Genomic DNA, 24,636 nt, shown 5'->3' on the forward strand with positions numbered 1-24,636 from the left:
AGGACTGGGTTTCAACACCAGGGATTGGGAGGACAGAGTCTACACCAGCAAGTGGGAAATCTTTCGGGATCCCCGGGAGGCTCAGCAGTTTAGCACCTGCCTTCCGCCCAGGGCGTGACCCCGGGGTCCCAGGATCGAGTCCCACCTCAGGCTCCCTGCGTGGGGCCTGCTTCTCCCTCTGCCTGTGTTTCTCATGAATAAATCAATGAAGATCTTTAAAAAAAAAAAAAAAAATAATAATAATAATAATAAAATGGGGAAAATTCTTCCCTGACGCACACACAAGTGCTTTCCTGCTTTCTTCCCTTCAACGTTGCATCAAAACAAGCCCTTTATACTCAACCTGCCGGAAACTTAAAACAAGAGCCCTTCTAGAGCCTAAGCGGAAGCTGAGAGCCTGGGAATGAAAACTGCTGCAAACCCCTGAGGAAGCTCTTAGGTACTTCCACCAGGTCAACACAGAGGAGAAAGAAAGAAAGATAGATAAATAGATAGATAAACAGATAAAGATAAATAAATGAATAAGTAGATAAATAGGTAAGTAAAATAAAGATAGATAAGTAGATAGATACATAAATAGATAAATAAATGGATAGACAAATAGATAAATGGATAGATAAATGAATAAATAAGTAGATAAACAGGTAAGTAAATAAATAAAGATAAATATAGGTAAATAAGTGGATAGATATATATAAATGGATAAAGATAAATATGTAGATAGATACATACATAAATGGATATAGATATAGATACATAGATAAATGAATAAGTAGATATAGATAAACAGATAAGTAAATAAAGATACATAAACATAAATCGATAAGTAAATAAACAGATGAATAGATAAGTAAATAAATAGATAATAAATAAATAAACACCCCCCCCACCCGGTGTGAAGCCTCCCGACGAAGGCTGCAGGCTGCGCGCGCCGCCCCGCCCCCCCGGGTCCCCGCCCCCCCCCCGGGTCCCCGCCCCCCCCGGAGCTCCAGGCCGCGGGCGGGACGAGCGCGCGCTCCCGAAGGCCCCCGGGGCGGAGCCTCCACCGGAAGCACCGCGAGGCGGGCCCAGGCGAGCCGGCCGGGGGAGCCCGGGCGAGGGTAGGTGCGGCCGCCCCTCCCGGGTCCCGGCTCCCAGCTCCCGGAGAGTAGCCGGGGACGCGCACGGGCCCAGCACCCCGACGTCCTCCGGCTCGACGAGCGCTGCACCCCGAGGCACGAAGGGCCTCCGGCGCCCCACGCCCGCAGCGCGAGGCTCGAGCTCTTTCGCCGACTCGCCGGGCGCGCTGCGCACGCGCCTAGGAGCGAGCTACGGTGGCTCTGCTGGGGACAAATTACTGACGCGCTACAGTTCTGCAAACCCGATCCAAAAAAAAAAAAAAAAAAAGTAGGAACTGACTGGGACAATTCAGGAAGGCGGCCACTGAGGCGTCTGCAGAAGGGACTGACACACGGCCTTGGGAGTAGGGAGGGGTGAGCCCTGAGAAGGATAGAAACGCAGTGGCGGCGGCCCAACCACCACGCAGAGAGGCTGGGCGCCCCCGCCGTGGGGGCGTGGCCTCGCTGGCCAGGGGGCGGGGCTTGGCGTAGGCCCCGCCCCCGCCCTGCCGGAGGCCCAGGGCGCGGCACCCTCGCTTCGCTGCATAGCTGCGGTCTGCACCAGCCGCACCAGCCGAGCGGAGGTGACCCAGGTGAGTCCCCGCACCTGCGGGCCGCGGGAGCGCCGGCTCTCGGGGCACTTCTGCTGCAGCGCGAGGCACCGCCCGTACCTCTGCCGTCCCGCGCGGATTAGGGACGCGCTCCCTTTCCCCCGGCTGCTCTGTACGCTTCTGTCCACCTCTCCATCCCCTTTGACCTCCACCTGCCCTGCATCCTCCCGTGATGGGGTGGGTTTGGGGCGTTGAAGTGGGGCCCGCCCCGCTATCGGTAACTCAGGGGAGACTCTCAAGGTCAACCCTGTAGTGCCCTCCTTTGCTCTCCTCCTCTCCCCGGGCTGCGCAGACCCGGCGCTCCTGGCCTGCGCCTCCCCGAGCCCGACTGACCTTGCCCAGTGCAGCTCCGGTGCAGAAGATGGGCGGGAGGGACCCCTAACTCTGGGAAATGAACAAGGGGCAGTGGAAGGGGAGGTGGGCGGGGGGCTGGGGCGACTGGGTGATGGGCACTGAGGGGGGCACTTGGGATGAGCACTGGGGGTTATGCTATATGTTGGCAAATTGAACAACAATTTAAAAAAAAAAAAAAAAAGGTGGGCGGGCGGGACACTGCAGGCCCGAACCGTAGCAAGTGCCCCGGGAGCCCTGCGCCTGCCGCGGATGTGGACGTGTTGCTAGGGACCCGCCGGGAGAACCTCCCAGGGAATTGGGGTTGTTTTCCTTCTGCCTCGTAGGAACGTGTGCCGGTTTGTACTGGAAACCCCTTGCGTGGGTCTTTAACTACCGCTGCGCGAGAGCAGGAGGCTCTTGATGCTGCACACATCGGCTTTGGACTTGAGAAAACTTCCCCCCCTTATCTGTGTCCGTGCAGGGAGCCCTGGGGCCGCTGCAGAGGGGCGGCTGCAGGGCGGTGGTAGCAGCGGCAGGAGACTCCTTGGTGAGTCATTCCCCTAAGTGGTGGCTTCTGCTCTTACTGACTTTCTGACCTCGAGTTTAAGAGCTACTTTGTAGCTTAAGGGACAAGTGACTGTGGAACAGGAAGCTGGGACCAGAGGGGGTGGGGTAGGAGAGGAGTGACTGAGCAGGGGCAGCAATCCCTTAACTGGAGAAAGGGAGTCCAGAGGAAGGACACCTGCTGCTGTGCCCACGAATGACCCTTTGCAGGTGCTGTGGGCCTAGGCCTGGGCGGGTGCAATTGCTGCAGATTTGAGATCCCTCTGTGCGTGGGAGCTGCAGCAAGGGCTTGTCTTGGGAAATCTGTCCATCACGGAGAGCCTGCAGTTTGTGGGAAGCACCCAAGGTTACCAGGTCAGAGTTACAAGACTATGTATGTGTTAGTCCCATGACTTCAGTAATGAAGAGCATAGAATCCTACTCCGGGGATCAAGAATGTTTATTCTCACAGGAGTTAAATTTAACCCAGTTAAATAAAACTAGCATCTAAAACCCAAACAAATACTTTTACCCCTGGGAAGGCATTTCTGTTAAGCTTCCATCCTGACACAATGTTACAAAAATAGGAAACTTTGTCAAGCAATTTTTTTTCCCCCTGAACTGATGTTACTATATATAAAACAGATATACTAGAAAGATAACTGTGGCCTGCTATAGAAAGTTCCTTAGATTAAGGAGCAAAACTGGAGGACAGTCTCCCCCCCCCCCCCCCCATATAGACTTCCTGCTGTTGGCCTAGAGTCCTGAAGAGACACAGTCATGAAAGGTTAAATTTCCGAACCGGGAGGACAGCAAAGTGAGTCAATGTGCAGTAATGAAGCGCTTTAGCCCATTACCCAGAGACGTGTTGAAAAGCCCCTGGAGCAATCTGGAATGAAGTGGATGACAAATCATGCTGTCAAAACGCAATTTAGTGCCTGCTGCGCCGTTAGCTCTATTTAAGCCTATTGCTCCCTATTTAATATTTAATATGTAAATATTCTGAATATAGATTCAGAATATATTTGTTGCCAGGTATTTGTAAGTGATGCTTGTTTCAAAGAATCTACCCAATGCTACAGTTTACACAGATGAATTCACTAACACTACTTAGAAGTGTACCATTCTCCTGAAAAAGAACCCAATAGTCAGTGGCTAGGATACGACCATGTAAACAAGAATTCCTGTTTCCCTCACTGTCTCTTATGGTGCCTGTCTGCCTACCTACCTGTCTTTCCATGGAGAAAAACATCAATGAGTAGACAGGAAAATTGCATTACCTTCTTCTTCTTTTTTTTTTTTTTGCATTACCTTCTAAGTGACATTTGGAAATACCTTTAAGGATTTCATCATTTGGGATTATAAGTCTCCCTCTTTGCCCTCTGAGTTCTTTTTTTTTAAATTTTTATTTATTTATGATAGTCAAACACAGAGAGAGAGAGGCAGAGACATAGAGGGAAAAGCAGGCTCCATGCACCGAGAGCCCGATATGGGATTCGATCCTGGGTCTCCAGGATCACGCCCTGGGCCAAAGGCAGGCGCTAAACCGCTGCGCCACCTAGGGATCTCTGCCCTCTGAGTTCTTGCCAGAGTTGGCCTCTTCATTAGCTGGAACTCAGGTTCTAATACTTTGGTACCTTAGTTCACTTTTTTTTTTTTTTTTTTTAATTTTATTTAGGGGATCCCTGGGTGGCTCAGTGGTTTAGCACCTGCCTTCAGCCCAGGGCATGATCCTGGAGTCCCAGGATCGAGTCCCACATCAGGCTCCTTGCATGGAGGCTGCTTCTCCCTCTGCCTATGTCTCTCATGAATAAATAAAATCTTTAAAAAAAAAAAAAAGATTTTATTTATTTATTTATGAGAGGCAGAGACACAGGCAGAGGGAGAAGCAGGCTCCCTGCAGAAAGCGTGATGTGGGATTCGATCCCGGGACCCCAGGATCATGATCTGAGCCAAAGGCAGCTGTTCAACCACTGAGCCACCCAGCTGCCCCCACCCCCTCACCCCTTTTTTAGTAAGTGGTATTTTATTTCTCCAGCCAAAGCGATGTGGATGAATGATTTTGGCACAGCTTCATTCTAAGTACAGACCGGCACAAAGAGTTAGATCCCCCGTTTCGGCCAGGAACCAGCAGCCCCGATAGTTCCTCCATCCACAGTGTCTGGTACCCTGGTGAGGACTCAGCAGCTGCTAAGAATTAACTGCAGCCTGCCCACATTGCTTGTGGTGGAAAATGCAAGTGGTGTCCCTGTGACTCATTTGAGATTTTTGTTTTCCTCTTGTGGAAGTCCGGGCTTATTTCCCTGTGACCTTCAGGAACTGCACAATGCCCATTAAGGTACAGGGTGTGCGGAAATCACAATATGACAAGAAGTGCGGGTTTCTTTGCTCCTTGCAAGCCTGTACACCTGAAAGATGGGAGGAAGCTTTTCCTTCCCAGAATCTCTCCTCTTGTCATAGGGCTGTGCTGACACCCATTAAAAGAAATTTAAAAATAAGTTTCTTTTTTGGACCTCATCCAAGTTTTCTTTTTTTTTTTCTTCCAATTAGAAAGTTCTCAGGCTTTAATCAGTCACAGACTGGGAGTTAATTATTAGCTCTCTATCCCTGTTAATATATTTTATGCTCAGGAGAGAGTTTGGGGAGATAGAGAAATTCCAAAAGAGATCAGGTGTGGTCAGAGTTGCTCTGCAATCTCGTTAAGAGGTAGTAGAGACAAGGGTTTGAAAATACAGAGTCTGGAGCCAGGCTGTCTGGCTGTGTGTGAGTGCAGGCTTCCTCTGTGATGGCTGTGTGATGTTGGGCAGATTACTTAATCCCTCTGATGCTTCCTTTCCCCATCTGCACAATACAAGTAATGTTATTTCATAGGGATGCTATGAGCAGGTAATATTGGTGGGCCACCCAGAACAGTGTTTGATATATAGTAAATAATATAGGCTAATAATAGGTATTATTAATAACAACTGATTTCTCCTAACCAGTCTTTTTCTGGTCTATATGATTACTCATACCCTTCTAGTCCATACCCTTCTGACGCACTGGTGTCCTTTCTCTTCCTTACGCGAGCAAAGCCCTTTCCTGGCTCCTGTGCACTTGATGTTTTCTCTCCCTCTGTCCTCTCCCGCCCATCACACGGTGTCCTTCAGAGCCTTCCACTCAATCTGTTCCTGTCCCGTTTCATGGTCCTCCTGTGTTGTCTCTCTCCATGTCATGTGTCTCCTGGAGGGTCAGGACCCTCTATCCCAGTCTGGATCGCCATCGCAGACCTGCACACTCCGCCACCCCTGCGTGGTGTCCTGAGTGTGGTGGGGGATAAAACAGGGAGGGAACCATTCCTGGAAGCAATACTGAAGGGGGTGGTAGGTGTGGGCTTCAGGCAAGCACTCCACTTAGGTAAACTGTCTGTCCTACACTGACTGTGTCAGGTCAGCTGCATTTCATGCATTGTCAGGAGATTTTTATTTTCTTCTGTGTCCCATTGCTTCTCCCCATTCTTTCTCTTGCTCCCCTGAAGTGGGTACCTTCAGACCACAGGAAATGCCCCGTGGCCTGCCACTGGGATCACGTCTCCTGGGAGGTTCTGCTCCAGATGGCCCAGCATGGCCCAGGACGTCTAGGTGAGGTGCCAACCCATCAAGGAACTCTCACCCCATAGAGCCTTCTGTATCAAGAATCTGGGAAAGTTTGGCATCACACCAGCAGGGGAACCTAGGATTTGTTCTCTCGTTCCAATCTATTCGTAGATTCTTGAGGAGCTGAATTACCAGTTTTTTTCCAGGGGAGACTCCGTTCCATTCAGGCGTGTGTGTCTAGTGCCTCTTCACACAGAAGTCAGACTCCGGAGAAGACAAGAGCTGGTAATTTGCTTATGTGACCTTACCAGGGATTACTGTGTCCATGCCGGCTCGGCCCACTGAAGCAGAACTATTGTGAACCTGGGCTTCATGCTGACCCCCTCCTTTCCAGCTCCCAGCCAGTGAAGTTAGGTATTTATTGATTTCAGTATTGATGGTTCACCAACGTGTTGGAATTAAAACAATATGGGAAATTTCCCTTTTTTTTTTTTTTTTTTTGAGAGCGAGAGCATGAGCAGGAGGGGCAGAGGGAATCTATAAAGTTCAACATGTTTGGAATAGAATTCGAAATTCTATTAATTTTGAATAGAAAATTCAAAATTTTCCCTTAAAGAGACAGCTCTCCCACCTTTTTTTTTTTTTTTTTTTTTTTAGATTTTATTTATTTATTCATGAGAGACACACAGAGAGGGAGAGAGAGACAGAGAGAGAGGGGCAGGGGGGCAGACAGACATAGGCAGAGACAGGCAGAGGGAGAAGCAGACTCCATGCAGGAAGCCCAATGTGGGACTCGATCCCGGGACTCCAGGATCATGCCTTGGGCTGAAGGCGGTGCTAAACCCCTGAGCCACCCAGGGATCCCCCGATCTCCCACCCTTCTAACTGTCAGTGTCCACTTCCCAAATGTCCTGCGAGGAACATTGGTGAGGAATCAAAGAATATGAGGTTCTGGGGAAGTACCATTTTCTGACCTGCTTGCTATTCGCCTCACCGAGTTAATGATTAAGTGCTGGATAAATAATTGTGTGCCTGTTGAGCTAACTTGTTTTTAGCTCTTGGAGAAACATCTATCAAATGTGCAATGCAACGGTGAGAAGTGGTCATTTTTCCTCACCTGGGTTATGATTCCTTCTTTTAAATATCCTGGCCCCTTTTTAAAAAATCCAGCTGTCGTGTGAAACTTTGGCATTGAGGCAGATCCCATTACCTGTTTCGTTGTAGAAGTGGCCAGAAGTGGCATTTTGAAAATGTAGGGTGGACACAAAGAAATCCTGTGATTCTTTCTTTTCTCCCATCGTGGAAGCAGGGAAGTACTTTGGTGCGGCTTCCATCCACGTTCTTAAATTTCTCCATTGAGCTCTCCATGGGTTCATGAGGGTCAGCTGCCCTGGCTGAAATGATGTTGAAGATGGTTCATTTGTAGAAACAGAGGCAGAAGTGAGGCTGGGCAGCTGCCCTGAGGTGCTTTAAGCAGGCTGAGTAGACACCCAGCACAACCTCAGAGTTTTCTCTCTCTCTTTTTTTTTTTTTTCCAACCTCATAGTTTTCTGAACCACCTTGCATGTTGGGAAGTCCATTTGGGACCATCAGACCAGCCCTTTAAGTGACCGCCCTTGTGTTAGTCTCATGAAAATATAAAAGAAGGGACCACGTAAAAAGAAGATTGGATGAATAACAGAGGGAGCCAGATAAGAATTTTAAGGAAACACTGGGAAATGGCTCCAAGTCAGTGTGTGAGTGAGTGCTTGCCCACTGTCCCACTCCTGGATGTATAAAGAAACAAAAAGACACTGCTGAGAAATTGCAGGACAATTTAGGGAGAACGATCTTGCAGATGGAAGTAGAGGGTGACCACTGTCCACGCTGGCTTTTGTCTGCTTGTTTAAGAGCAAAGAGAGAGCTGAAGGGTGAAATCCGTGTTCTCCCTTTAAACAATCCAATTGATTTCACTTAGTAAAAGATAAGTTGATGTAACTTCATGATTCAGAAGTAATAATTTGAGGCAAGTGCCCAAATCTATAAAGCTTGCCTCTTGCCCCATTTGTGCAATGCTGATTGTACACTGGGGAGTTTCTTTTGGCAGCCAAGAGAGACGTGAGTACATAGTGAAGGAGAGCTTCACCCCCCGGAGTGTTCTGGTGAATGTGGTTCAGGAAGTGTTCTGGGTCGTCCTTGAAACTGAAGGAACCCCTGCCCCAGAGAGAAGCAGAACTGGAGGGAAGGTTGAGCAAAGCGTGGTGATGTTTCCAGAGAATCTGCCGGTAAAATTCCTCGAGGGGACTACTTCAGGCAGATGTCATAATGCAAATTTGTGTTGCTCACTCAGGCACTGGAATGGGGCATGTCTTCTCATTGAAGCCCAGGCTTGATCACTTCTCAAGGGAGACCTGGCCTTGGGGCTTTCTTAAAATCCACTGGGTGTCTACTCACTGGCTGTGGAGACCTTGAGGCCCCACTGTCCTCTAATCTCCCCCTGGAAACCTACCTCGACCTGCGCTTTTCCCCTTCCCCACCTGCTTCAAAATACTGCTCCTCGTTTTTCCTCGCCCTGACATGTCTTCAAAAAATCATTTTCAGCTATTTAATACTTTGATAAGTACAAAAGTTACAGGCAGAAATATTGCAGTTTTAAAATATTCTAGAAATAAAAAAAAATATTCTAGAAATAATTTGGTGGGTTTTTTAAAAGATTTTTTATTTATTCATGAGAGACCGAGAGAGAGGGACAGGGACAGAAGCAGGCTCCATGCAGGGAGCCAGACATGGGACTCGATCCTGGGACTCCAGAATCATGCCCTGGGCTGAAGGTAGGGTCTAAACTGCTGAGCCACCCAGGGATCCCTAATTTGGTTTTCTAAAGTATTCTCAAGAAAGGCATCTATGGGGGCACCTGGGTGGCTCAGTGGTTGAGCCTCCGCCTTTGGCTCAGGTCGTGATCCTGGAGTCTTGGGATCGAGTCCCGCATCGGGCTCCCGGCATGGATCCTGCTTCTCCCTCTGCCTGTGTCTCTGCCTCTCTCTGAGTCTCTCATGAGTTAATAAGTAAAATCTTAAAAAAAAAAAAAAAAAAAGAAAAAAAAAAAGAAATTAGGGCAGCCCGGATGGCTCAGCGGTTTAGTGCCGCCTTCAGCCCAGGGCCTGATCCTGAAGTCCCAGGATTGAGTCCCATGTCAGGCTCCCTGCGTGGAGCCTGCTTCTCTCTCTGCCTGTGTCTCTGCCTCTCTCTCTCTCTCTCTCTCTCTCTCTCTGTGTGTCTGAATGAATAAATAAATAAAATCTTAAAAAAAATTCAATTGAAAATAAAATCTAGTTTCTTTTAAGGCCTTCACTTTCATATACTTTCAACCAAACTATTCTGACTCCTCTCAAGACGGCCAGGAAACTGAAAGGATCCACACCTGCCACTGCTAATAAGGGAGAAGAGAACAGAAACCCTTCTTCCGTCCTATTTCTGCCTTTCCCCAACATGTTCACTTTCATTTTGTAGGATAAGTGTGCACCCAGTTTCTGATCCCTGCTGTGACGGGGGAAATCTGGAATTGGGTGTGTGTTTGCTCGTTTGCCTGTTTCCCCCAGTAGAACACGGGCCTGGTGAGGGCAGGGACCAAAGTGTGAGCTCTTCATCTCCAGCTCAGGGCCCTGTGAGCGGTATACAGTAGGCACTCAGGAACCTTGGATGAGCAAGTGAGCGCACACGCCCACGCGGGGATGAGCAAGCATCTCTGGCTGCAGTGTGGGCTTCAGGGACTGCAGTTGGCAGATGTCCCTGGTCAGCATCGGAAACCTGCTTCCTCCTGAATATTCCTGCTTTATCACGGCTGGCTCAGAGCTCGGAAATAGAAATGAAATATATATGGTTCTCGATTCTGTTTGCTGTTTGAAAATAGAGTTCTAAATTATACGTTCTTTAAGGGAAATTATCATTGATTCAAACATGCGCTTTTATAATTGAATCAGGGCAGAGACAGTTGATGTAAACGCACACATAATAGAGCCCGGGTAGCTCAGCGGTTTAGCGCTGCTTTCAACCCAGGACCTGGTCCTGGAGACCCAGGATCGAGTCCCACGTTGGGCTCCCTGCATGGAGCCTGCTTCTCCCTCTGCCTGTGTCTCTGCCTCTCTCTCTCATGAATAAATAAATAAAATCTTTAAAAAAAAAAAAAAGAATCTGGTGCGGAACATTTGCTGAGTGCCCACCACGTGTCAGGCATCATGCTGAGCCCTCGAGACAGCGTGTCCCCCCCCCCCCCCCCCCCCCCCCCCGTGTCTTCCTCACAACAACGACAAGCGCAGAGGCGGGCGGGTACCACCCGAGTCTCTATTTAACACATAAGGAAGCCGAGGTCGCTAAAACAGGTGGAGAAATCTTCCCAAGGACACGCAGCTAGGAGGTGTGAGAACTGGGTGCTGAGCTTGGTTTCATTCCAGAACTTTATCCCCGAGCTGCCAAGAGCACAGGGCAGGTGAGTGACAGGATGCAGGCTGGGTAGTGAGTCACCTGTGGCTGTTGGTTCCATCGCGATATATTGACTGTTCCTCTGAGTTCTCAGTTCCTGTCAGGCCACTTTCTGTAGTTTTTTTTTTTTTGGTGTGTATCTGCTCATTTTGAAAATTACAGAAAGTACAAAGGAAAGTCTGTAATTCACCCATCTAGAAGTGATTATGCTGATGGTTTTATTTTTTTTACTTTTATTAAGATTTATTTTTTGAATTAATTAATTAATTAATTAATTCATGAGAAACACAGAGAGAGAGGCAGAGACACAGGCAGAGGGAGAAGCAGGCTCCATGCAGGGAGCCCGACGTGGGACTCGATCCTGGGACTCCAGGATCACACCCTGGGCTGAAGGCAGATGCTGAACCGCTGAGCCACCCGGGCGTCCCTATGGTGATGGTTTTAATATTTTTGATTTTTTTCTATTACGGAGAAAATTGAGATTATACACTATATACGCCTTTTGAGGTTTTTTTTTTTTTTTAAAAAAAACCTCTCATGCTGTATGTTAAGCCTGTTTCAACACCTTTAATTGTGTGCACACCATTTTTAATGGTCATACTACAATATTCTGTTTTACAGGTGTACTATTTAATTTGTCCTCTTTGCTTGGCCATGGTGCCATTTCTGTTGTCGCTGTTATACATGGTGCTCAAGTGAACGTCTTTGAACCACATCTGTCTGAGCCTCTGATTATAACCTCTAGCTTAGCTTCCCTGTGGAATTAATGAACCAAAAGGTATGAACAATGTGAAGAATATTAACCATCGTTAGGCTGTTCTCCAGATGGTTCCATCTTATAACTTCCCCACCACCGTGTCATAGTGCACACTAAGTACGTTTAAATAGGTACCTAATGGGCAGCCCAGGTGGCTCAGCAGTTTAGCGCCACCTTCAGTCCAGGGCGTGATCCTGGAGACCCAGGATCGAGTCCCAGGTTGGGCTCCCTGCATGGAGCCTGCTTCTCCCTCTCCCTCTGCCTGTGTCTTTGCCTCTCTCTCTGTGTCTCTCATGAATAAATAAATTAAAAAAAAAATAGGTACCTAAATACATTTCTGTGTATACAAATTATAACTTCTCATGTACACAGCGAGAGCGTGACCCACCTCGAACACAGTGTGATGATGAACAAACGCCGTTGTGCAGCTAAGCGGGTTACAAAAGACTCTACACCTGCTTTGGAAGTTGAGCTGCAAAGGGACTGTTAGACCACATGCCGTGAGTCTGGTGCCACCGCAGACACCAAAGTCTGGGGCAGAGATCCCCACCCAAGACCACCTTATCTCCTTAGGTCAATAAAAGGGTTGCTGGTGACACAGAGTCGGTGTGTAATCAGCAAAATGCGGTGTGCTAAGCCAGAGAGGTGATGCAGCCTGTAGCTTGGTGGCTCTCCGCTGGCTCCAGGGCCGGGACAGCCTCAGGCTGCGGCCTCTGTCAGCTGTGCTGCTCCCCCGCCCTCCGAACCAGTGAGCTCACCTGCACCCGAGCCCACCAAGGCCGACCTTTAAGGGGTGGGAGCATCCGTGTCTTAGCCTTGGATTCCTCAGAGCAGAAGGACTCAGCAAATGATAGGGTTTTTTTCGGCCTCAAGTTTTTATATATATGGTTTTGTTTTAAAATTTTATTTATTTACTCATGAGAGAGAGAGAGAGGCAGAGACACAGGCAGAGGGAGAAGCAGGCTCCATGCAGGGAGCCCGCTGTGGGACTCGATCCCAGGACCCTGGGGTCACACCCTGAGCCAAAGGCAGACGCTCAACCACTGAGCCACCCAGGGGTCCAATAGGTGTTGTTTTATGAATGTGGACTTCAATTGATTCTCTTTTTTTTTTTTTTAAGATTTTTATTTATTAATTCATGAGAGACAGAGAGAGGCAGAGACACAGGCAGAGGGAGAAGCAGGCCCCATGCAGGGAACCCGATGCAGGGCTTGATCCTGGGTCTCCAGGATCACGCCCCGGGCCAAACCGCTGAGCCCCCCGGGCGTCCCAAGCTGATTCTGTCCCGAAGGGACAAGCCATAACCATTTTCCTGTCCCAATTGGATTTATGTGTTCAGCAGCCATGATGACAGAGCTTTCTTCTGTGTTCTGACCTCCTCTTTCTTTGCTTCAAAGGGTTCTGGAGACACTTTTGAGGGGAACAAAAGGGAACTTAAATCGCCCAGGCACCTACTTTAAGCTGGGCGCCGTGGCAGGTGACAAGCATTGTGTCAGTTGGTGGTGTCATTCCTGAAAGCCACCTGGAGCCGCGGCTTGTCTGTTTATTCCGCAGGTGTCTATAGGGCCCACTGTGTGCTTGGCGTGGAGGATGCCAGACAGACGCGGTCTCCCCAGCTGCCCTAAGTGGCTGCCGTGGCTGGTTCAGCATCGATCACACCAGCTGGTGTCTGGAGCGGGACTCCTCATTTGGTGGGAGGGCAAGGGGGTGTCAAGGAGTGCTGTCTGCCCATCCTGTAGGAGGCATCCTGGGCTTTGCTTTTGCGCCTTTGCAGGTGCGTCCAGGACTCCTGCGGGGAGAGGTTCAAGGAAAGTAGACCCCTTCCTCCCATCTGAGCACACAGCTAGCTACACGGTCTTTTGCAAACCACCCACTCTGGCATTGGCCTCTGGGTCCCCCACTGTATATTCTCTGCCCTTCAGAGGTACTTGTTCCTGGCTCTGCTTGCCTGTACCCAGATCCCTTTTCCCTCATACCCATCACGGTAGCAAAGTGGGAGGAGGGTAACTTTCACTAGAGTGTGCATGTCTAACAGCTTTAACCTCCCAGATTGCATGTACACTCTGGAAGAGGAGCTCAGTAGTAAGTATTGATTTCAGGTTATAAATTTTTGAGCAGTCGCCTGAGTGTGGCTCATTGCCTGCCTGCAACAGAAACATCTACTCAAGATGCCTGTCGTGCCTCTCAGCTTCCACCCCAACCCCTTACAAACCAGAAAAACCAAGGGCAGTGACTGAGTCATGAAATTCTAACGTTTTGCCTGTGCCTGGGTATTCGGGGCAGACCTAAAACCTGCTCTGGTCTTGGTTCTGCCCTCATTTACCTGAGCCTCCATCCCCGTTTCTGTGTAGTGAAGCTAAAGAGATTTTTGTGAGGGTTAAAAGTGCCACACAAACACAGGGTGACCCCCTGCTGCCGGGGAGCCTGGCATCCTGTCCAGAGGCTAGGGTCTGGAAATGCGCTCTCAACCTAGGACTCTCGACTTGCAAACTTTGACCTGAGCTAAGTGTGCTTCATTTACTGTCCTTAAGCAGGTGGCTTCTGACAGAGTGAGTGACAGCTTCATTTTAAATGACCTGTTTGGCAGAGTTTTGTTGAGCTCCAAGGACATCAGATAGGTTGGAATGCTCAGTCATTTCTATTCTCAAAGAGGTGTTCAGAATTCACCCTATATTTCCATTTTAATAACTACTACCTCCCCGAGCTGATTTTCTAAATTTTGGAAGCAACTAAATTCTAGGAGGGAATGAGGGCAGGGAAGTGTGGAGGGCAGCCAGAGACCACCTGCTTTCTGCCGCCGTACCCGACGGCAGGGAGACGGTAGCCAAGAGGCCAGTCCTGCACCGAGTCATGGCCACAGCCCTTTGCAGTGTGTCCCCCAACCCAGGAGCCGCTCAAGGTGAAGACTGTAGAAGGGGAAACTGGTGAGAATTATTGTGGATCCTGAGAAAGGGTGTGGGGGGAGGGAGGACAGACTCTAGGACTTCAGCCCTAAATGTCATCTTTGAGACCTAAGGGAAACGTCCTTTTAAAGAACTCAGCCGCCTTCTGGCCCCAAACTGCACACCGAGAAAGGTGCTGTGACCCTGACACTGGTGCCGGCTCTCAATCTCCAAGTGGGATTAAAATGGGGACCTTGGGGGGCAGCCCGGGTGGCTCAGCGGTTTAGTGCCACCTTCAGTCCAGGGTGTGATCCTGGAGACCCAGGATCCAGTCCCAGGTTGGGCTCCCTGCATGGAGCCTGCTTCTCCCTCTGCCTGTGTCTCTGCCTCTCTCTGTCCCTGTCTCTCTCTCTCTCATAAATAAATAAAATATTTTTTAAAAAGGGGGGGGAAGGGGGGGGACTTTGGAACCAAACTGGAATCTAAATTGGAATCCCAGCTCTGGTGCCTTCTATTTTCGACCCTGGGAACATGCCGTAACCTCTGGGTCCTTTTCGGAAATGGGGATATTCTATCTTGCTGGGTTGTTGGCTAGGGCGACTAGAAATGCTTTGGGGCGGGATCCCCGGGTGGCTCAGTGGTTGAGTGTCGGCCTTTGGCCCAGGGCTTGATCCTGGAGTCCTGGGATCGAGTCCCATGTCAGACTCCCTGCATGGAACCTGCTTCTCCCTCTGCCTGTGTCTCTGCCTCTCTCTCTGTGTCTCTCATGATAAATAAATAAAACCTTTAAAAAAAAATAAAGAAAAGAAACGCTTTGGGGCCAGGTAGGCCTCCCAGGCCCACAGGACAGGTCGCAGTGAGCGGTTAGCAGGGCTGGAAACTGCAAACCCCACGCGGGAGCTGCTGGCCGGTGGGCGGGCAGGAAGGCTCCCGGGGAGCGCTCTGTCCTGCCTGCCTCACCTGCCTGCTGCCGGAGCTCAGGGAGGTGGAGGGGCGGCTCGGCTTTACCTGGGCATTACGAGGGCTTCCCCCGACCTGCCAACTTCTCTTCTCCCTGATGGCCAGTCTGTTTCTTCTCTTTTTTTTCCTTGTGGGGCAGAACAGTAGCTAAAAGAGCTGAAATTGCAGAACACGGAAAAATGCCGACAATTAGCCTTTTCTCTGTCTTAGGGTGAAATGTTTCAGGTATACAGCAAAGTTGGAAGAATTATATATAGAGACCGTCCCTAAAGCCACCACCTAGTTCCCATGATTGGCGTGTATCGTCATTTCTTGATGCATTTCAGAGTAAGTGGCAGGCACTGGACATGTCCACGAGGGGGGCTTTGAGGTGAAGACTTGATGAGCAGCCTGGCTCCCCCGAGCTGCCCCGAGCCGGGTCTCCTGGCAGCGTGACAGGCTCAGAGCCACGCTCTTCTTTCAGAGCGCTAGAGCTCGGTCTCCTACCTGCGGTACATGTGCTGCTAAACCAGTATGTGCCCCGGGATCAAGGGGCGTCCCACGATCCCTGCCCTCGGTGTCCCCCGTGCCACAGTCACACAGAGAACTTGGAAGCATTGTTTACTTACTGTTTCGTACCCTGCTTCCCTCTCCCTCCCTCCCTCCCTCCCTCCCTCCCTCCCTCCCTCCCTCTCTTTCTCCCTGCCTACCTCTCTCCTCTCTGTCTGTGTCTTTAATACATCCTTTAGGATTTTGCCACATTAAACCTTTTTCTGAAAGTGGTTTAGAAGCAGCCATGTCCTACAGCAATGCCTACTGCACTGGTGCGGCCACATCTTGCCAACGTCATGTTCATCAGGAGAGAATGTGATGTGCTCGCACACCTTTCTCTGTGTACATTGCGTGATTGAATAACGGTTCGATTCTGTTGTGTGATGCATGGTAATATCTACAGCTGCCTCTTAGAAACATCATGTTTACTCCCACCTTTTTGATCAGACCTTTTTTTTTAATTAATTATTTATTCAGAGAGAGAGGGGGAGAGAGAGAGAGAGAGAGAGAGAGAGAGGCAGAGACAGGCAGAGGGAGAAGCAGGCTCCATGCAGGAAGCCTGATGCAGGACTCGATCCCAGGTCTCCAGGATCACACCCCGGGCTGCAGGCAGCGCTAAACCGCTGAGCCACCGGGGCTGCCCGGGTATACCTTTTTTAAAAGATTTTATGTATTTGAGGGACAGAGTGAGCGGGCGAGAGAGAGCACAAGCCAAGGTAGAGGGAGAGGGGGAAGCAGACTCGCCGCTGAGTAGGGAGCCTAATGTGGGGCTGGATCCCAGGACCCCAGGATCATGACCTGAGCCGAAGGCAGGTGCTTCACCCCTGGAGCCACCCAGCTCCCCTGCAGGTATAGCTTTGCAGGTAATGAAGCGCTGTACCTCCATGCTCCAGGCCTCCTACCCTGGGTCCCTCCAGTGCAGGGTGGTACCCTAATGTCTTCTTCCTTCCACAGAGCCAGCATGGCTGTCCTCTCGAAGGAATATGGTTTCGTGGTTCTAACCGGTGCTGCTAGCTTCATAATGGTAGCTCATCTAGCCATCAATGTTTCCAAGGCCCGAAAGAAGTACAAAGTGGAGGTGAGTGGAAACCTAGAGGGGTTGGGGCAAGACCTTGTTCTCAGTGGTGGAAGGAGAGGTGAGGCTAGGGATCAGCACTGCAGTCTGAGAACTGCACCTCCTGGAAAAGCTGCTCCTTCCCAGCAAGAAGAAGGCAGGAAACCGGGGAGGGTGGGGGCCCTGCTGGGGAGCAGTCTCCACCGTGTTTTCACCTGGTCTCTTCCGTAGAAGGACCAGCTGTGCTGGGGCAAGGACAGTATGGCTTTTGGCCGGACCTATGTGCCTGGGAGAGTGTTATTTTCTAAAGAGGGTTAAACAAGCAGGCCTACGTCAAACCAAAAAGCTTCTGTGCAGCAAGGAAGCTGCCAACAAAATGAAAAGCTCAACCAGTGAATGGGAAGAAATATTTGCAAATGATATAATAATGATAAGGGGTTCATTTCCAAAATACATAATTCACGGAACTCAAAAAAACCCCAAACAACCCAATTACCAAAATGGGCAGAGGACCTGAACAGCTATTTTTCTAAAAATTACATACAAATGGCCAATAGGTGCATGAAAGGTGCTCAGCATCACTCGTCATCAGGGAAATGCAAATCAAAACCGTGATGAGCTATCATCTCACACCTGTTGGGGAATGGCTATCATCAAAAAGACAAGAAATAACCAAAGCTGGCGAAGATGGGGAGAAAAGGGAACACGCTGTTGGTGGAAATGTGAATTGGTGTGGCCCCTATGGAAAACAGTGGAGGGTCCTCAAAAAATTAAAAATAGAACTACTGTAGGCTCCAGCAATTCCACTTCTGGGTATTTATCCAAAGAAAAGGAAAACACTAGCTCCAAACGACATGTGCACCCCCGTGGTCATTGCAGCACTATTTACAGTAGTCAAGACATGGAAGTAACGTAAGTGTCCATCAGTGGATGAGTGGATAAAGACGGGGAGGTGTGTATACAGAATGGAATATTATCCATAAAAAAGAACGAAATCTTGCCACTTGCAACAACATTGCTGGACCTTGAAGGCAAGTAATGAAATCGGTCAGACAGAGAAAGCTAAACATTGTATGACCTCACGTATATGTAGGATCAAAAAAATGAAAAGTCTACAGGGTACAGCATGGCAGCTATAATTAACTCTATACTACATATTTGAAAGTTGCTAAGAGAGCAAATCTTAAATGATCTCAAAAGATAAATAATCTCCAGCTATGGTAACGAGACTTACTGTGGCGGTCATTCCACGATATATGCATATATCAGATCGTTACGTGATACACCTGAAAGTAATATAATGTATGTCAATCATACTTGGAGTTTTAAAAATAAGTAATAAAGTGAACTAAATAAAGAGGGTTAAATGGCAAGTCTTTCCAAATGTGCCACTTTAAAAATGATGTCTTAAGGTCATTTTCCGTTTCCCAAATAGAGGAGAAATGTGTGGTGCTGAGGTTAGCCTGGGCTTAGACATCAGATATAAGAAGGAGGTCTATTAAATGCTTCCTTTGGTTCCAATTGATCTAAAAAGGGACGATTACTGAGGTCGTCCCTGGTGAGCAAATTTAAATGCCCATTTCTGTTTAGCACCTTATCATGAGACTCTGACCAGAGCTTCTCTGAAAGTTTTCATACTGATTTTTTTTTTTAACAGACCCATCCATTAAAATTCTCTCTTCTGTTCCCCCATCAAGGAAAATCTTAAAAGGTTGTGGGATCTGATAACTCTTGGCAAGGGGCTCTTTCCCTGTGGGGTCTTTGTGATGCATCGGGAATCTGGCAGTGATGGCACAGTGTCAAGGGCACCGAGCCTGGCGTAAGCTGCCTTCATCCCTTGTGCAACTATTGCACAGACGTGCCCGCTCTAAGGACTGCTTAGGGCTAGAAATGCGCTGATTCTGCTTCTCAGAGTTGAGACCCTTGTTGCTGCAAGTATTTAAGCAGAGAGTGATCATCTGTCAAGGGGATGGGAGGAGATGCTGGAGGATAGGTTATCTTTTAGATTGGCTGTAAACCAACACTGAATGCTACTCTTGACCTTTGATCCTCAGTATCCCACCATGTACAGCACGGACCCCGAAAACGGGCACCTGTTCAACTGCATTCAGCGCGCCCACCAGAACACGTGAGTGTCGGCCCCACGGGGCTCCGGGGAGGGCCTCAGGGTGCAAGCTCTCGGGCCCGGCCCCTCAGCCATCGATCGGCACTGTTTGCCGAATAGCAGGTGTGGTGATGATCACGGGCACCTCATTAAAATGGTCGTAAAAAAAAAAAAGGTGTGTGAACAGATCGATCACTCAGAGTTGTTAGGATAGTGGGGTTTTGGAAAAATCTTTTTTTTTTTTTTTTAATTTTATTTATTCATTCATGAGAGACATGGAGAGAGAGAAAGAGGCAAAGACACACAGGCAGAGGGAGAAGCAGGCTCCATGCAGGGAGCCCGACACGGGACTTGATCCTGGGTCTCCAGGGTCATGCCCTGGGCTGAAGGCAGTGCCAAACCACTGAGCCACCCGGGCTTTCCTGGAAAAATCTTTTCAAAGATGTCTTTCAAGTTGCGTGGCCCTCCTACTGCATTTGCAAGGCGTCCTAGCTAAGCTGACCTAGAATCGCCCAGCCCCAGGCAGGGAGCAGGCGTGAGCCCCAGAAGGAAATCCGGGGTTCGCCCCTGCCTTCCTCACCAGCATGCTGGGGCTGTGGTCTCCCGCTCAGTGTGTTCTGAGCTACCTTTAATCCCACGCGGGGAAAAGACGGTGGATCCTGCTAGTTGGGGGGGCATCTCTTCCCTCTCAGTGTTTAGTTTTACTCTCAAGTGTCTAACTCGGCCGTGGCTCTGCAGTTTTACGTAGACTGGGAGCACTTTTTTTTTTTTTTTAAAGATTTTATTTATTCATGAGAGACATAGGTAGAGAGAGGGGCAGAGACACTGGCAGAGGGAGAAGCAGGCTCCATGCAGGGAGCTCGATGCGGGACTCGATCCCAGGACTCCAGGATCACGCCCTGGGCTGAAGGCAGGTGCCAAACCGCTGAGCCACCCAGGGATCCCCATTTTTTGTTTTTTGTTTTTTTAAAAAGTTCTCTGTCTATTCCAGGTTGGAAGTGTATCCTCCGTTCTTATTTTTCCTAGCGGTTGGAGGTGTTTACCACCCGGTAAGTTTTTCCAAGGGGGTTTTCATCTGGATTTAGCTCACTGAGCTACTGGGGAGGAAAGCGCAGAATGGACATTGAATGAACATCTTCAATGTCCTTTTAAAAGAATTTCATTCGGGGGCACCTGAGTGGTTCAGTCAGTGAAGCACCTGCTTTCGGCTCAGGTCATTATCCCAGGGTCCTGGGATCGAGCCCCACCTCGGGCTCCTGGCCCGGCGGGGAGCCTGCTTCTCCCTCTCCTTCTGCTGCTCCCCCTGCTTCTGCTCTCTCTCTTGCTACCTCTCTCTCTCTCTCTGAAACAAAATCTTAAAAATATAATAGTTTTATTCAGTTACTGTTACAAAGTTCTTTAAAGTAGGTAGGACCTTCCCCATGTTTTACAGATAAGGAGAAGCCTCTCAGATACTATGCAACTGTCTCGGGCACACAGTGACACACAAAGTAGAAGTATCAGAACTTGAACCCAAATCTCTCTGATCCTGGAGGGTCTGTGTCCCTAATTTTCAGGTGCCACACTCAAACACTGACAGATAGCTGAAGTTACGACGGTGAACAAACCGGGCCAAGACACCTGGTTTGCTTTTAGCTGTGGGGTCACAGACAAAAAGCAGTAAGTCCAGATGGCGCTGCGTGCCACGGAGGAGAGGAGAGCAGGGCAGGTGGAAAGGGAGTCTTGGAACGGGACAGAGCTGTGAGTGGGGTGGTCGGGGGAGGACTGTGCGTGCTGCTCAGGTGACAGGCAAAAGTTACAGAAGGTGAGGGAGCACGTCTTCCGGGCAACGGGCGAGGGCAAGGCCCCAAGTGGTCAGCAGGAGGCGGGGGCAGGTCACAGGGCCTGATAGGCCACCACAGACCTCGTGGGCGGGAGACGTGGTCTGCACGGTACCTTGAACCTCAGGAAAGCCAGTTTATTGGAGCCAGGTTAGGTGCCGGTTGGGTCTCACCATGGACCCAGGCCACTGTCCCCTTAACTGAGCTCTGAGCCAAGTTCTGGGACTTCTCCTTTCTGGTTCTCAGCCTTACACGAGCCTCTGGTCCACACTCAAAGGGCCTTGGGCTTCGTTATAAGCCGCCAGAGTGGCACGTCTGTGGTTCCTGATCTGAAGTTCTGTTTTTTCAAAGAAACATCTGCTAATGTCTTCGAGAAGATACTTCTTTCTGGGGCCTCTGAGGGGCCCCCAACTTAGCAGGTGGCTAGACGAGCTGGTCTAAAGAGATTAGCTGGTCTTTCTAGTTAGGCATCATCACGTGTCCATCCCGTCTGCTTTTCCTGTGCCTCTTCCCTGGACCCCGTTCCTCATGCTCCATTCTTCCGAATACTCTAGAACTAGTCTGAGGACAAGCACCGATGTCAAGTCCTAGGTCGGTGGTAACGGTGTAGCATGACAGCCAGGCTCAGTCTGGCAGGGGCCAGGTTGCAGAGGGTGACTTATGGGCCTGGGGCTTTTATTTTTCGTGGCTTCACACACCTGATAGTTGACTTTACCCAAAATCAACTAAACAAACAAAAAAAACCCTAAAGTACTCGCCTTACCCTCCATGATGCCACTGATAAATTGCAGAGGCGCTTGGAGACGGTGGCGTGCGATGCTTCACATGCCCACACGGCCTCCCGTCCTCTCCTGCCTCCTTTGGACTCAGCAGGTCCCCCCAGGGTGGTGCTCAAGTAGGACTTTCTGTGTAAGTTTTACTCTTTCTACTCAAGGGTGTCGGGAAGGGGAAGATGTCCCCCTCCAAGACCGCGTATTCTGGGGGGACAGCATGACACCCTCTGCCTACTTCTTCTAGCGGCAGCACTTGGGTCCTGCCCTGGGGTCAGTTCTGTCTTGGGGCTCACCCTTCGGCCCCCGGGCCTGCCTCTCCCTGTCCTGTGCTCCTGGACAAGGAGTTCTCCAGGGCAAGCCAGGAGTTTCCTTCCATCCCGTCCTCCTGGAGGGCCAGACTCCTCTCCCCAGCCACAAGCAGTTCACAGAAGAATCACAGGTCTTTGATTTTCCTGCGACACACGACATACCTCTGCCCCAACTGTGGTGGGGGAGCATTTTACCATGTCCCTGGAAGTTTTGGTAAAACGTGGTGTCACCAGCCCTGGATGTTACTGAAGGTCGGCCTGTTGGTTTAATGCCAGTACTAACGCAGCCCTTTTCTTTTAGCGTATAGCTTCTGGCCTGGGCTTGGCCTGGATTGTTGGACGAGTTCTTTACGCCTATGGTTATTACACAGGAGGTAAGTACCTATTGACGTCCGCCAAGGAAGCAAATTTAAAACCCTGTGCTGCTCTATTTTTCTTGTTAGCAGGGCTTTGAGAAAAGGGGAAGTACCTTGATATTGAGGTGAAGGGTCTGGTATCTCCCTTCTTTTTACTAACCTTTGAAGAGCAACAAAACTTATTTTTGCTGAACGTTTTGTATGTGTCAGTCGCTGCTCTAAGACCTTGGTGTAAGCTAGGTAACCCGATAGCAATCCTAGGATGCAGACAGTACATCCTGTTCTATAGCTAGGAAACTGAGGCTCGGAGCTACTAGTGTACACTGCTAAGCCGGGATTTAAAGCCAGGCAGCCTGACTCCGGAGCCCCTGCTCCTGACTTGCTGCTATCGGTGGTGTCCCTGGGAGAGAAGGGGGAGAGAGACTCTTTGGGCTGTACTTCCCTCTTGAAAGCAGGGGAACACTCCCAAAGGTCCTGGAGCAAAGCTGCTCTCATTATTATCCCATAATTCTTTTAAGGTCCAAATAATACCGCTGCGACAACTTTCTTTGCACGCAGTATCTGACATACTGACAGCTTTAGGCCAAACATTGGTTGACCTCGGCCAACCAGATGGTCCTTTGTGCAACCCCAGACGCCTCGACAGAAGGCTTGTGGATGTTGACAGCTCTGTCCTTCCGACACCTCTAGTCACCCCTGCTCCTTCTCCTGTTTCAGAGCCCAGCAAGCGGAGTCGGGGAGCCCTGGGCTCCTTAGCCCTCATCGGCCTGATGGGCACCACGGTGTTCTCTGCCTTCCAGCATCTTGGTTGGGTTAAAACTGGCTTGGGCGGTGGATCCAAATGCTGCCATTGAAGAATGACAAGATGTTTAAAAACTCATTCATTTTGAGTGACTTACTTTTATTTTCAGTTATGTTTTTTTTTTTTCTAAATATAATAAAAACTTACCTGGCATTAGCCTCATACCTAACCCTGACTCGGTCACTGATTTCTCTTTTGAGTCTTTGTCAAAAAGAAGTAGCCTGTTCCTACTAGAGGAGAGAGGTGATGGGTACTGAGCGATGGGTACTGAGCCCCCTCTTCCCTGCCAGAGGGTGTTTACTTAGGTGAAATTGGGGAAATGTCTGATTTTGGTAATAGGCTCATAATCATGCCGCAGCTGTGAAAAATTGGCACCGCAGAGGAAAAGTCTTTTAGCCTGAGTTAGGATATAAGATTATCTTACCACTTGGCTGTTAACACGTACAGTAACAACAAGGATTTTGGTTTTTTTTTGTTTTTTTTTAAGATTTTGTTTATTCATTCATGAGAGACACAGAGAGAGAGAGGGGCAGAGACACAGGCAGAGGGAGAAGCAGGCTCCATGCAGGGAGCCCGACGCAGGACTCGATCCAAGGGCCTCCAGGATCATGCCCTGAGCTGAAGGGAAACGCTCAGCCACTGAGCCACCCGGGTGTCCCAATCAATAAAATTTTTAAAAAGATTGGCTCTATTGCTTAAAAGCTAAAGCTCTAGACTAACTTTAAGTTATGAAACTTAATAGAGATACAGAGATCTGATTGCATAGGTCCAATGGGGGAAGGACATCTTTTTCTTTTTTTAAACAAATTTATTTATTCATGAGAGACACACAGAATGAGGCAGAGACACAGGCAGAGGGAGAAGTGGGCTTCCTGTGGGGAGCCTGATGCGGGACTTGATCCCAGGACCCCCGGATCATGCGCTGAGCCCAAGGCAGACGCTCAGCCACTGAGGCCCCTGGGGAGGACACCTTAACAACAAAATGTAGAAAACTAAACAGGCTCAGTTGACCTGGAGCAGGGTGCTGGCTGGCAAAATGAGAGGGCTGCCCCGGGGTGAATGTGGCCGTGAGCTCCATTAACAGTAGTGCAGTGTCTACACCTGTGCTGCTTCAGTACAGTAGCCATGAGCCACATGTGACTGTTTACATCCAAATTTATAAAATGTAAGTAAAAGTCAGCTCTGTAACTGCTCCTGTCACATTTCAAGTGCTCACTAGCCTGTGAGAATGAGAGATGGGATCTGCACCCGCACCCAACTCTAAACTCCATGCTTTCCCCATTACTCCTCCATCACTTACAGCTGGAATGTTCTGGTTAGCCACGGGACATGGTCAGCCGTGGCCTCACGACCACCTGGAGCGCTCCAGCCATCGGGTGAGCAGCCTGGAGGGACCAGTGTACACTTTGCCGTAGTTCATGAGAAGTTTTCCCCAGCATGGAGCAAAATAAGGAAAATGAGGACCATTTTCATAAAGCTTTAACTTGCGTTCTTTTTTCTATTAAAATGTCCATGCCTATAGGGATGTCTGGGTGGCTCAGCGGTTGAGCGTCTGCCTTCGGCCCAGGGCATGATCCTAGAGACCCGGGATCGAGTCCCACATCGGGCTTCCTGCATGGAGCCTGCTTCCCTCTGCCTGTGTCTCTGCCTCTCTCTGTCTCTCATGAATAAA

The 24,636-nt window shown here is 49.4% G+C and overlaps 1 protein-coding gene across 3 annotated transcripts; it reads left to right on the forward strand.

The window, feature by feature from the left end:
• Positions 1-1,036: 1,036 nt before the first annotated feature.
• MGST3 (microsomal glutathione S-transferase 3) lies at positions 1,037-23,133 on the forward strand. 3 transcript variants are annotated; one of them, XM_072814627.1, is made up of 7 exons: positions 1,589-1,690; positions 6,366-6,444; positions 16,702-16,825; positions 18,856-18,929; positions 19,897-19,954; positions 22,108-22,180; positions 22,880-23,133. In XM_072814627.1, the coding sequence occupies exons 3-7, from the start codon at positions 16,709-16,711 to the stop codon at positions 23,014-23,016; spliced, it is 459 nt and encodes a 152-aa protein (XP_072670728.1). In that variant the 5' UTR covers positions 1,589-1,690; positions 6,366-6,444; positions 16,702-16,708; the 3' UTR covers positions 23,017-23,133. The 3 variants fall into 3 exon arrangements, with proteins under 3 accessions (XP_072670727.1, XP_072670728.1, XP_072670729.1); XM_072814626.1 differs by lacking the exon at positions 6,366-6,444 and having other exon boundaries at positions 1,037-1,690; XM_072814628.1 differs by lacking the exons at positions 1,589-1,690; positions 6,366-6,444 and adding an exon at positions 2,344-2,588.
• The last annotated feature ends 1,503 nt before the right edge of the window (positions 23,134-24,636 follow it).

The sequence above is a fragment of the Canis lupus genome, chromosome 38, assembly GCF_048164855.1.
Source record: "Canis lupus baileyi chromosome 38, mCanLup2.hap1, whole genome shotgun sequence".
In the NCBI taxonomy this organism is placed as follows: domain Eukaryota; kingdom Metazoa; phylum Chordata; class Mammalia; order Carnivora; family Canidae; genus Canis; species Canis lupus.